This window comes from Eutrigla gurnardus, assembly GCF_963514095.1.
Source record: "Eutrigla gurnardus genome assembly, chromosome: 11".
Taxonomy (NCBI): domain Eukaryota; kingdom Metazoa; phylum Chordata; class Actinopteri; order Perciformes; family Triglidae; genus Eutrigla; species Eutrigla gurnardus.
The window spans coordinates 11,698,510-11,711,177 of record NC_139925.1 but is presented as its reverse complement, the minus strand read 5'-3'; the positions used below and the strand labels follow the sequence as shown (position 1 = coordinate 11,711,177).

The 12,668-nt window shown below is 37.7% G+C and overlaps 2 protein-coding genes across 6 annotated transcripts; both read left to right on the top strand.

Annotated features, from left to right (window-relative positions):
• The first annotated feature begins 1,226 nt into the window (after positions 1-1,226).
• On the top strand, positions 1,227-6,121 carry LOC311021142 (uncharacterized protein). Of its 2 annotated transcripts, XM_084021521.1 has the most exons (8): positions 1,227-1,339; positions 1,899-2,216; positions 2,372-2,704; positions 2,942-3,062; positions 3,332-3,423; positions 3,504-3,538; positions 4,347-4,424; positions 4,677-6,119. In XM_084021521.1, exons 1-8 carry the CDS (start codon positions 1,294-1,296, stop codon positions 4,761-4,763), a joined length of 1,110 nt encoding a protein of 369 aa, XP_083877647.1. In that variant the 5' UTR covers positions 1,227-1,293; the 3' UTR covers positions 4,764-6,119. The 2 variants fall into 2 exon arrangements, 1 of the variants encoding a protein (XP_083877647.1); XR_014597981.1 differs by lacking the exon at positions 3,504-3,538 and having other exon boundaries at positions 4,677-6,121.
• Positions 1,279-12,307, top strand: LOC311021141 (polymeric immunoglobulin receptor-like). 4 transcript variants are annotated; one of them, XM_084021519.1, is made up of 11 exons: positions 1,279-1,343; positions 6,889-6,954; positions 8,036-9,250; positions 9,507-9,821; positions 9,950-10,010; positions 10,241-10,338; positions 10,483-10,517; positions 10,620-10,676; positions 10,970-11,026; positions 11,175-11,246; positions 11,373-12,307. In XM_084021519.1, exons 3-11 carry the CDS (start codon positions 8,851-8,853, stop codon positions 11,421-11,423), a joined length of 1,146 nt encoding a protein of 381 aa, XP_083877645.1. In that variant the 5' UTR covers positions 1,279-1,343; positions 6,889-6,954; positions 8,036-8,850; the 3' UTR covers positions 11,424-12,307. The 4 variants fall into 4 exon arrangements, with proteins under 4 accessions (XP_083877645.1, XP_083877644.1, XP_083877646.1 ...); XM_084021518.1 differs by having other exon boundaries at positions 1,298-1,343; positions 6,889-9,250; XM_084021520.1 differs by lacking the exon at positions 1,279-1,343 and having other exon boundaries at positions 6,348-8,758; positions 8,924-9,250.
• Positions 12,308-12,668: the final 361 nt, after the last annotated feature.

The window sequence follows — 12,668 nt, the reverse complement described above, 5'->3', positions numbered from 1 at the left end:
AACATTACTTCTAAGGCAAATCGTTCACCCACACAAAAAGCTTGTTAAAAGTGGTTGCCAATTAGCCTGCTTGAGATTTTGCAATTTTCCCCAAATCGTCACAAATAACGTGTGGGTATTTTAATTAGATGGGTGCCCATTTCCGCCACTGTCAGAAAAAAACAGAAATAAATGACTTCATATCTCAAAATAATGACTTAGTATCTCACAATAATGACATACTATGCTAAATCATTCATTTTGAGTCATTCTTTTTAGAAAGTTTATCATTATTTTTGAGATACTAAGTCATTATGTTGATATACAAAGTCAATATTTTGAGATACTAGGTATATTTTTCAGATACTAAGTCATTCTTTTGAGAATGTTTCTTTTTTTATCTGCCAGTGGCAGAAATGGGCTTCACAGTGTAGTGATAGGTCTTATGTTCAAAGCTACAATGAGGAACTTTCATTTGTGTTGATTTTTCGTGGTCCCTGTGGACAAATGTGGTACTGTTTTCTATGCACCAGAGTCCCTATGAACAGCGCTACAGAAACCACAAGAAATACCTGTAATGGACAGTTTTTTTTGGGCCTGCTCTAGAGTCGTTATTAAAACATCCCAAAGTAGTTCAGGAAGGTTTTCGATCTCTGATGACACCAACCAAAGAATCTTTACTGTGACTATAAATGATCTGACGTATAGGGACTCCTTTGAATGAAGTACTTTGAGGAAACAAGTCAAAATGTCAGATGCTCACATCTCAGATAATACATTCAGACTATGCTTAATTTTATATTGTGGTCTTTTTTCAAGGTGTGCCAAGTCTGTACGTGGAACAACAGAATATTATGTGAAAAAGGAAGTGTGACTGTAAGGTGCCACTATAAATATTCACTGCTGTTGTTGATTCCGGCTGCCTGCTGTGTGTGCTCTATGGTATGTTGACAGCTTAACCCTGATGCATATCTATGCTTTATTATTATTAAAACTAACTGCTAAACTGTTCTCCAAAAGCCTTTTGATTCTGAAACACTACTGGGTCAAACAAATATGAAAAATGTAACATGTGATCTGTGAAAATACTAGAGTTTAAGGTGGGTTTGGAAGGGGGTAATGGCACTTGCATATGCAAAGCAAAATGTAGCTGTATAATTATGTTCCTCGTCAATAAACCACATTTGTGTAACTGCCTTTCAAAGGAAGAGAGCTTTTTGACAGTTGCAGAAGCAGCTGTAGGAAATCAGGAAGTAGAAAATGAGTCGGTGCATCGCTACATGTTGCTTTATCTGATTGTGCTCACTCACCGACATGGCTGTTCTTCTCAGAGTCCTTCTTATCATCATCGGATTTACAGGTCAGTCACATGGATCATTTAATGTGTATGTTTAATCAGGCTTCAGCTACTTACGTCATATGATGATGATGATGGGTTGTAAAATACACACTTCTGAAAGAAAAAAGAGGACCTATTATGCTCTTTTTCTGGTGAATACTTGTATTTCAGATTAATACTAGAACATGTTTACATGCTTGAATGCTCAAAGACACTTTATTTTTGCCATCCCAGAAGCTTTTCTCAACTTCTCTCTGAAATGTTTGACCTCCTGCCTCTCCCTGCCTAAAAACCCAGTCTGCTCTGATTGATCAGTATTTGATACTGAATATTTCCCGAGGAAAAACCCAGTCAGCCCCAAATTGCTGAAATTAAACTGACATCTTCAAAGTGGCTTCATGATTGTCTGCTGTTAGTGATCACAACACAGAATAATAACAAAAAAAAATATTCAGGGAGGTCCCTCAGATGAGTAATACACCATTGTGTTGCTGAAATATACGTTATTTTGAGAGGAGAGCTAGGTATGTATATTGTGAGGTATACATGCAGTAAAATGCTGTATTTGTTCTTGTTGCAGGAATTCACAGCATAACAACAGTCAGCAAAGTGTCAGTGAAGGCTGGAGATTCAATCTCTATTCCATGTCTCTATGCCTCACAATACTTAAACCATGTGAAATATCTGTGTAAAGGATATTATTGGTCGTCATGCACCATTGAAATTAAAACAAACCAACAGAGCTCAGAAAAGTATTCAATCTCTGATAACCAAAGTCAAAGAATCTTCACTGTGACCATAAATGATCTGACGGATGAAGACACTGATTATTGGTGCGCTGTGGAGATTAATGATAAGGTAGATGACAGAAAGTATTTTGAACTGTCAGTCACATCAGGTAAGAGTCAATAAAACAACTTTTAAGCACATTTCAGGTCCTTTGGGAGATTTTAGCAAAGAAAAACACCAAGCAAAGTCAAATTGTTTGCTTTCGAGACTTAATTGTGACAAGGCTATACCAAAATGTTGTATTGTTTTTTATTTTCCTTTAAGGTACACCCAAGCTTTATGTGGACAAACAGCAGATTACAGGCTTTAAAGGAGATGATGTAACTATCGATTGTAACTATCGTAACCGTGGAGCAATGAGGTGGTGCAGGATCAACAGCTCCTGTGTGACGCCGCCGTCTGGATTAATCGATGGAACAGGAGTGACCATCGATGCAAGTGACAATGTTTTCACTGTTACTATGAGTGGACTGAACACAGAGAGCATCGGCTGGTATTGGTGCGTTAAAGGAGGTTTCCAGATGCCGGTGTATGTAACTGTTGATGAGTTAACCACTACTACTACAACTACAACCGCAATGAGCTCCACTACAGCGAGTAAGATACTTAATCATTTCAATTTTCACAAATTAGCAGCCAGTTATACAAAACAAAAGCAATTAATAAATGGACACAACAAAGGCAAATTAAACACTGAGACAAAGCATCTTGATCTTGTAGTATAGAACATGCCATTTACCATGTAACATATGGGAATTGCAGTATAATATACTAATCCACAACAATACAATGTGAATACATGCTGATATCTAAAGTGTGGATACATTTTCACAGTAATCCGCTCAGACTCTACGCAGACGCTTCCAACCACGACCCAGCTTTCCTCCCCGCTTACCAGCGAAGAGCCACATACAGCTCAACCCACAAACTCCACCAACGGGACAGGAGGGGAGAGGTCTGTCCACTCTACTTTGTTCCACTTTGAACATTTAAACATATAACTTGCACAACTTCTGCACATCATTCCCTTCTCACCCCTTTCTGCATACAGATATATACTGATATGCAATATACTTTACAATCTCTTCAGAACACAAAATTGTATTTAGTAATTTATATTTGTATTAATAAACCTCTGAAAGAAGTATGTATGTATGCATAGGCTAGTTTCAGGCAGCGTTACGTTTATTTACCATGTACCTCTGATGAGCATTTCTCTTCTAGTTCCACAATGGTTGCGGTTCTCACCTCCACCCTCGTCCCACTGCTGTTGTTGATTCCGGCTGCCTTTGTTGCATGGAGGCTGATAGGAAGAAGTAAGTGTAATGTAATCTCTGCTTAAACAAATTTGTGAAAAATACGTCGTATTTATTTTAAACATATCTATGTTTTTTAGATAAGACCAAGCCTGAGGGGTCTGACTTCGCTGCGGTAAGATAGAGCTACGTGCTTCCCATTATTAGTAGTGTAATAAACATGCTCATCTTCCTCATTGGCATATAAAATATTTTACAGCATGTCCAAATGTGGGCTGATCATGAAGTAAACCATTTAAGGAACATGACCATGCAAGTGTATAATATAAAGAGGAGATACAACAGACTCAGTGTGAGTTGCTGACTATTAATGACCAGATCTACGTCAGAATGGAACATAATAATATACTACACTATTTAAAGGCCCACAAGGGATCTATAAGTTAGCTGACTCATTTTCAGGTCAATACAGAAAATTAGAAAATCTGCCCAACACAATGTCTTGAACATTGTTAAAATGAAATGACAACATATCTTTATAACCGGAACAATAATTGAGACTCCGCAACCTTTCAGTCTTGTTCTTTGCAAGTTTGCTGGCTTCAGAGGTGAACCCAGTACCAAGTTCCTAATAAAGTACTCGCTGCTGTGTGTGCTCTATGGTGTGGGTATGTTGACAGCTTATATCTGTGCTTTATTATTACTCTATTATTATTATTATAATAAAACTAACTGCTCAACTGTTCTCCAAAAGCCTTTTGATTCTGAAACACTACTTGGTCAAAAAACGCAACATGTGATCTGTGCAAATACTCGAGTTTAAGGTGGGTTTGGAAGGGGGTAATGGCAGTCATGTCGGAGATGATCAATCAGTATTCAACACAACGGCGAACCTCTTGCATTGTCCAGATTATTCAAATTTCACTGTGTGGTTAGACAGGACAAAGTAAATCATTTCTAATCATTTTCAATTCATCTCTCAGGACTCACAAATTGGGAGTGTTCCTGATGTGCTTTATACTACCATTGTTCATAATCAACACGCAGCAGCCCAGCAGAAGGTAAAGCAGACAAGAAAACTTCGTTGTTTAACACAGTATAAAAGAGAGCAGTACCTTAAAACGCATTTGCATTTATTTGTTTTTGCACATTTGCATTTATCTATTTATTTCTCTTCCTGGAAATGGTTTCACTCTGACTGCTAAACTTATCCGACAGACAAATATACCTGAAGAGAGGATGATATACAGTACCGTTGGGCAATTCATGGTATGTGATTAATTTAAAATTCATGTGCTTGTTTCTCTCATCAGACTGAACCGGTAGATGGAAGTGTGATCTACAGCATACTACTACCACAGAATATGGGCCAATTAGCAGAAAAGAAGGAAAGACCTTAATCCTGCAAGTATGGCAAGACTAATGAAGTAATTCTGTTGTGCACTGGATCAGAATCCTACAACATTTTATTTGAAGTAATCGACCCAACAGTGTAAAAGCGACATGTAAGTTAAAGGTGTGATGTCGTCAATTTGTCCCTGGCAATTTGACACATTGACAGAGAGCATAGAATGCATATAAGAAGTGCACTTAGTCACCGTGACGTTACCGGTTGGTTTTTGGACTCCGTTTTGAAACGGCGTTATGGCCGTCGGCATCTTGGCTTTTGGCAACTATGAGTGACACGAAAGGGTGGAGCTAAGTACAACCGAACACTGAAGACATTGTTTTTGATGACCAGAAGTTAATAATTAACTTTCATCAACTGAAACACGCTGTGGAAGGGTTAAAGGTGTCAGTTGTGAAGTTGCTGTCTATTAGAAAGAAGGCACTGGTGCATTGGCCTCACTTTTGCCACCCGCAGAGCAATGTGGATGTGAATGCGGTGCAAAAGCAGATACAACTATAATTGACCAAAACAAGGAAGTGGCTTGGTGAGTAAAATTATTTAAGTTAGTGCAGCTTCTCAAACCCCCGAGTCGACATGTTGCCATTGAAGTCCATCACGATCTGGAACCTCAATGAATTTTTCATCCCTAGTCCTCCTCCACACACGGGTTTAACGCAATCCTCTACTTATTGCTACTATATCTGATTATCGCACTGTTACCCAGTACATCTAGAGAACCAGTAGGATGACCACAGGATGAGGTATAATATTGGGCATAATTAAAAAGACACAATTAAAGAAATGAAAATGTAACAAATGTGTATTTTGATTCTCACAACAAAGTCTTACTCTTCATTACTGTGTGCACTGATAGTGATATACTGTTCCACTTTCTTCCACCACTATAAGTCACTTTGGATAAAAGCGTCCGCTAAATGCCCTAAATGTAAATAGTAACTGAAAATGTAAATATATCTTAGCTATTATTTTTTAACTCAAATAATTTTATTGATGTTTGTTTTTGCTTGTAATTGTTTTCATTAATATGAACCACTTTACTTTTCTCACTGGGTTTAATTTCCTTGCATACTCGAAGCAAAATGTAATTATGTTCCTCGTCAATAAACCACATTGTGTAACTGCCTTTCAAAGGAAGAGAGCTTTTTGACAGTTGCAGAAGCAGGTGCATCGTTACATGTTGCTTTATCTGATTGTGCTCACTCACCGACATGGCTGTTCTTCTCAGAGTCCTTCTCATCATCATCGGACTCACAGGTCAGTCACATGGATCATTTAATGTGTATGTTTAATCAGGCTTCAGCCGGTTACATCAGATGATGATGATGATTATGATGATGATGATGATGGGTTGACTAATTAAATACACCATTCTGAAAAAAGAGGACCTATTATCCTCCTTTTCTGGTGAATACTTGTATTTCAGGTTACTATTAGAACATGTTTACATGCTTGAATGCTCTAAAACACTTTATTTTCCCCATCCTGACTGCTGCAGCAGCTTTTCTCCATCTTCCTCTGAAATGCTCTGTTTGAGCTCCTGCCTCTCCCTGCCTCAAAGCCCAGTCTGCTCTAATTGGTCAGTATTTGATACTGAACATTTCCTGGGGAAAAACCCAGTCAGCCCCCTGAAATGAAACCCACATCTTCAAAGTGGCTTCATGATTGTCTGCTGTTTGTGATCATAACACAGAATAATAATAATAAAAATAATATTCAGGGGATCATATAAGTGTCAGTGAAGGCTGGAGATTCAATCTCTATTCCATGTCTCTATGTTTCACAATACTTAAACCATGTGAAATCTAGGATATTATTGGTCCTCCTGCTCCGATGTAATTACAACAAACCAACAGAACTCAGAAAAGTATTCAATCTCGGATGACAAAATCCAAAGAATCTTCACTGTGACTATAAATGATCTGACGGATGAAGACACTAATTATTGGTGCGCTGTGGAGATTAATAATGAGGCAGATGACAGAGAGTATTTTCAACTGTCAGTCACCTCATGTAAGAGTCGATAACATTTCATGTGCTTTGGGAGATTTTAGCAAAGAAAAACACAATGTGCAATGCATCAGTCCTCTGTAATCTGAAACCTCCCTTACACAGAGGCCACAAGTGATGTGGACGTGACGTATAATACTGTGGATATCATGAGGCAACAACGTGTACAAAGGGTAAATATAACACACTGACTTTCACATATACTGTTTGTGGTCTCACTGGATCCCCCCGAATACTTAAAAATGATTTTTTTTTTCATGTTGTTTCCATGACTCCAAACATCTTAAATTCATCTCAGGAGTTTGTCAGATTAATTTTCCCGATCCCTGTTTCAGATTTCAATTTATCAAGCTCACTCACTGTACTGTGTCTTATAAAAGTCCCTTAAATATGACTCTTTTTTTTTTGATTGTCCATGTTTTCTGTGTCCACATATCACACATTGCCTCCTATGACAAATCAAAATATTGCGGTCGCAATTAATGAACAGTGGTTGTTTGGTTTACGCAACAAACTACTTGTTTAGGGTTTGAAAAAACATCATGTTTTGGTTTAAGATAAGTACGCTTGTAATGTAACTTAAACTATGGACAATACGCCATGTGATTCAGTGTCTTTCTATCAACCCATCAAAAATAAAATGTACTTGATGAATAAACTGTAGGTGATGAGTCTGCATAGGTTAAAGTGAGAGCGTGTCTGTTGTGCAGTGTGATAGTTTCCTGTCTTTAATACTGTATGAGGGGTGAGAGTCAACTACTTCTTTCGTTATTACTGTAAGCTATTTCAAAACCTCATTCATGACACAGCAACAGCACTGCTGTCCTTTACACCTGCTCAAAATCTCATCCTTGTGTTCATTTCTTAATAAGCTTAACGGCAGCCATTTAATGAAATGTATAAGAACTCACCTGCAACCATGCAGGTTTTCCTAAACAAATGATACATGCAGTCAGTCCCGCTGTGGCAATTTTGCATATAATGTCCACAATATACTGACTCGTGTAAGAATAACACAACTCTTGATGCTCGCTTAAAACAAACAGGCAGGGGGAAGTGTGGTCTTGGTTTAGAAGACATAAAGACTGCAAAAATGAGGGATGTAAAGATGTTGTTTTTTGTGAGGATGTGCCAAAAGAACATTTTTATTTCCTCATGTTGTTACTTTCACTGTTTTGGTTCTTTCTTTTAAAGACCCAATGTCCTCCATCTTTCATGGAAAGAATACAATTTAGTTTTTTTAACATTTCACAGGGTTGGGCATGGCTTTCGCAGTAATACAGTAATACCTGCACTTTTCAACTTACCGGCTGTGAAAAGGAGCCCGTGCTTCAAGTTCATCCAGTATAGAACTGACCAACTGGTAGCCATCTGGAAGTGCGCTCCGCTACCATTGTTGATGGGTCAGCATGTAACAGGCCAGAAGAAATTTAAACCTGATTGAAAAATGTGGTTTCGGACATTTTATTTCATACGTTGAGTCAGAGGAAGTAGCTTTTACTCAACCACGTCTTGCCATTGAGGACAGTATTGAGTAACAGACATTGACCTTGCCTCATTTTTTCCCCTTGGCCCCCGCCATACACCAGTTTTAAGAAAATATATTTTGCCACTCTACCTGATTATCCATTTTTTCTTAATCAGTAATCACTAGTACCACCACTGTTTGCTGCCAGATTTTATGGAGAATGTCCACTCACAGATAATAGATGGATGGATTACTTACCGTGTACAAAGCTCACTGATAATCACATCCAGAAATACCATGTGACTGCATGCAACTTCATTTGTCAACTTAGGAGCAACTGCCTTATTTGGAGGAAGAAAGATTGCAACAGATGCCGTAGCATGTTGAATATGTGTAGGAAGTGTAATCCTGTACAGGACTCAGTGTCTTGGTTCATGTTTTGTCTGACTGCTCCATCGCTGACATGGCTGTTCATGTCAACGTTCTTCTCATCCTCACTGGACTCGCAGGTCAGTAACGGGTCATTTGTGTCCTTCAGTGTTTGAATTTATAAATTGTGGAGACAACTACACTTGAATATGCCAAACAATTAAAAATCTAAATGATGAAATTCATGGGAAGGAACAATATCGCAAGTATATCTATAAAACATGTTGTATTTGCTCTTGTTTCAGGAATTTACAGCATCACGACAGTTAGTAAAATGTCAGTGAAAATTGGAAATTCGATCACTGTCCCGTGTCTTTATAGCCCACAATACAGGGACCATGTGAAATACTTGTGTGAAGGAGGCCAGTGGCTGTCTTGCTCTACTAAAGTTCGGACGGATAAAACACAAGTTGGATCAGGAAAGTTCTCAATCTCTGATGATAAAATCCAAACAATCTTCATGGTGACTATGAAAGATCTAACGCTTAAAGACACTGGTTATTACTGGTGTGTTGTGGAGATTGATGGAGGGGGCGATGTCAGAGAGGGTTTCGAGCTCTCTGTCGTCCGAGGTAAGAGATTCTTTGTGTCATTTTCACGATTGGGTGGTAAAAAAAATCACTAGGCCTACTTTTGCGACAAATACTGATCATTTTCTTAAAAATACTGTCAGTCAAAAGTAGTGAGAGTAATTGAGATGTCTGATGGAATTATTTATCTAGCAGATGTAACTACTATAGATGCAAAACACACATCTTTGAAGTATCGCCTATGTCTACCAGTTTTTATGCTACCTCCAATTTTCTATTGGAATTGTTTTCTCTTAAGGTGTACCAAGTGTCTTTGTGGATCATCAGAAGTTAACAGGATTTAATGGAGAACAGCTAACCGTCAATTGTCACGGTAACTCCGGAAAAATGAAGTGGTGCAGGCTGGGCCGCTCCTGTGTGTCAACGAAGTCAGGATTAATAGATGGAACGAACGTGACCATCACATTTAGGGGCCCCAATGTTAACGTTGTGACTATGAGTGGATTGAGGACCGAGAGCAGTGGCTGGTATCTGTGCGATATAAAAGACGTACAGATGCCAGTGCATGTAACTGTGACTGAGAGACCTACTGTGACTAAGAGACCTACCACTAGTAAGTACTACAAGTGAATGCAAATAATAAATCTATGTCAAGTACAACCAATTGCACAGTTTTAGGTGGTATCCAAAGAGACAGACTTACTTGTTTCCACACTAATATTGTCCTGTTTTAAATTATAGCAACACTCGCAACCACCCTACCAACCATTCCTACACCCACGGTTAAGTCTGGACAGGACAGGTCAGTCTCTGCATTTAAATGCTATATTTAGAGAACTTATGGTCAACTAAAAGTCTCTATACATGTTTTTAAAGACACACTGTCATAACCTATACTGATATGAAAAGATTAATTAATTATAACAGACATATGAAGCAATAAGATAAGTAATGTTACATTGTAGCATTTATACAAGAGCGGGATATGTATCATAACTGTGTTTTATTGTGTGCTCACAATGTATGCTGCAGTGCTTCAAATTACCTAACGAGCCTCGTCATCAGTCTCAGTTTGCTGATCTCCATTGTATTGGTGGCCTTGTTCATCTGGCTTAAGGTGAAAAAGCAAAGTAAGGCAAAGTCTGTAGTTCAATCAGTCCAATTTGTGTAAAATATTTTTATATTTCTTTCATTTTCATAGTCAAATTTAGATCATTGTGCACAGGCATTGTGATTTGAGGCAGTAACAAGGGTTTTAATCTTTTGCCTTTAAGAACGGACCAAAGCAGGACCATCAAACACAACAATGGTAAGAAAATGTGGATTAATTTTGTTCTAAGTGATATATGTTTGAAGCTACATGAGAATGATTGAAAACGCCTCTGACATGTGGTTTGCTCATTCAATACAGGTTGAAGAGGAAGTAATATACAGTAATATTCAACACAAGAAAACAGCATCAGGCCAGGTAACCCTTATCTGCACTGATATCTAGAAATCAGTTATAAACATATAACGTCTGCAAAGGAGTACAAGCTGCAGGACTGTACCATTGCAGATGGATTCATAATGTTTCTGTTAGATTCAACATTTATTGTTGTCCTTGTGGATTTTCACCAAGAAAATACAGTTACCACCATCAGAAGCCAATAATGTGTTTGTGTTTTAAGTATTTTATATTGCATTAAAAGATAGGTGGACATTTTAATCTAATCTAACTGTCTTTCTGTAAATGACATTTGGTTTGCTCCTTCAACACAGACTGAAGAGGAGGGGACATACTGCAATGTTGGGTACATGAATAAAACATCAGGCCAGGTAACCCCGATGCACTAAAACCATATTGTATTAAACAATACAAGTACACTACTAATTCCATCACATGCAGCTGAATAAAACAGTTTAAAATCCATCCCTAAAACATGGAAAGTGTTTAATTTTCTCTCTCTCTAATGTCCAAACCCAGGGGTTTGCTGAAAGCAATGTGGACATATTGTACAGTTCTGTGGTTCCAAAAAAGAAACAAAATGTAAAAAAGGTAAATTGTTTCTGACTTCCTGTATTTCAGCCAGTTCAGTTTAGTTTGAAATATTCTACTTTATTCTTTCAGATTTGTACGGTCTGCACTTACTTGACATTTATATTTGCTTCTGTTCTATGACAGGTTGAAGCAGAAGATAAGGTCACATACAGTACGTTGGCTCACCACCACTAAAAAGGGTTGATATTTTTCTGTTTGGCTTTGTATCTCTCCGTTACTGGACCGCTTTTTTTTTTTTCAGATGATAGGGTTGCAAGTGGTTTTCTGTTGCTATCATGTTGGTTGTGAAGTAACTTCTTTCTTCTCCTTTTTCAAAGGTGTGTGTTAACACTTTTTTTGTCAGAGTCATGGTCTTATTTATTTCTACTTTGTGTAGATATGACTTCAGTACTTTTAAATATTCTCTATATGATATTCAGAAAATGAATGTAGCATCAAGCAGGTATTTGTCATGAAAGGATAGAGTGGGGTAATGGCTTGCCAAAGGATGAAGTCACTCTCCCTCTGTGTGTTGTAATCTGAGCTTCTCTGTGTTTTGTTGACATAGCATGCATTTAATGCATGTTAGTGAGCTTGCCCCATTGGTGGCATGGCCAGGGTGTCCATTGTCTTGTTTTGGATTATATTCACAATTACAGCAACAAGCCACGTACATGCCACTGCACTCACCACACCTGCACCGCATCCCCAACCAGTCCCCCATATAGACTTGCTCACACATCACTTCCATGCCAGATTGTCTCAGTACTTCATGTCGAACTCCTGACCTGTTCTGTTTGGGCACACTATTCTGTTTCTTTTTGGATTTTGTGATTTTTGCCCTTGGATTCCCTGTTACCATTGCATCACTGACATTTATGATCTCTGCCTGCATTTAACTATTGGTCAAAGAAGGACTATATTTTTATACTACTTTTCCTTTGAAAAATACTACTTTTTCAGTTTTGAAGCAGCGACTTAAACTATTACCACACAAAACAAACAAATCAATGCTCAATATAAGGTGGTTTAAAGCAGTATGCTTTGTTAATAATTGTGCGCACAACAGTCAGTTTTTCATGCGTGAATCTAAATGTTCCCATCATAAATCACCCCCTTTCATCTTTAAAAATGAATTCAAATTATAGTATACATTTAATCAATTCTCTATTCTAAAAATATAAATGCTATGAGAACGTGAATCTATGTAACCTTTTAAAAAAAAGGAATTCTGTAATGTTTGTGTAATGATCCCCTGGGATTTTCTGATTTTGTATATATTTAATCATTGTCATAGTCTACTATATTTCTGAATAAAAGGTGTTTAAAAAAACGGACTCCTTTTATTACTTTTTAAAGCCACTGTATTTGCCAAAGTCAACATACTGATAAGAGTTCATCTATTTGAAATACACATGATAAAAAGATACAACTATCCTT

Bases quoted from the DNA above. Each gene is read 5' to 3' on its own strand.
- LOC311021142 (XM_084021521.1), top strand. From the start codon at position 1,294: ATGGCTGTTCTTCTCAGAGTCCTTCTTATCATCATCGGATTTACAG. The intron at 2,217-2,371 runs GTAAGAGTCAAT...TTTTCCTTTAAG, and splicing joins TGAACTGTCAGTCACATCAG to GTACACCCAAGCTTTATGTG. The intron at 4,425-4,676 runs GTAAAGCAGACA...TTCTCTCATCAG, and splicing joins ACGCAGCAGCCCAGCAGAAG to ACTGAACCGGTAGATGGAAG.
- LOC311021141 (XM_084021519.1), top strand. From the start codon at position 8,851: ATGATGAAATTCATGGGAAGGAACAATATCGCAAGTATATCTATAAAA. The intron at 9,822-9,949 runs GTAAGTACTACA...TTTAAATTATAG, and splicing joins GACTAAGAGACCTACCACTA to CAACACTCGCAACCACCCTA. The intron at 10,339-10,482 runs GTAAGGCAAAGT...TTTGCCTTTAAG, and splicing joins GCTTAAGGTGAAAAAGCAAA to AACGGACCAAAGCAGGACCA.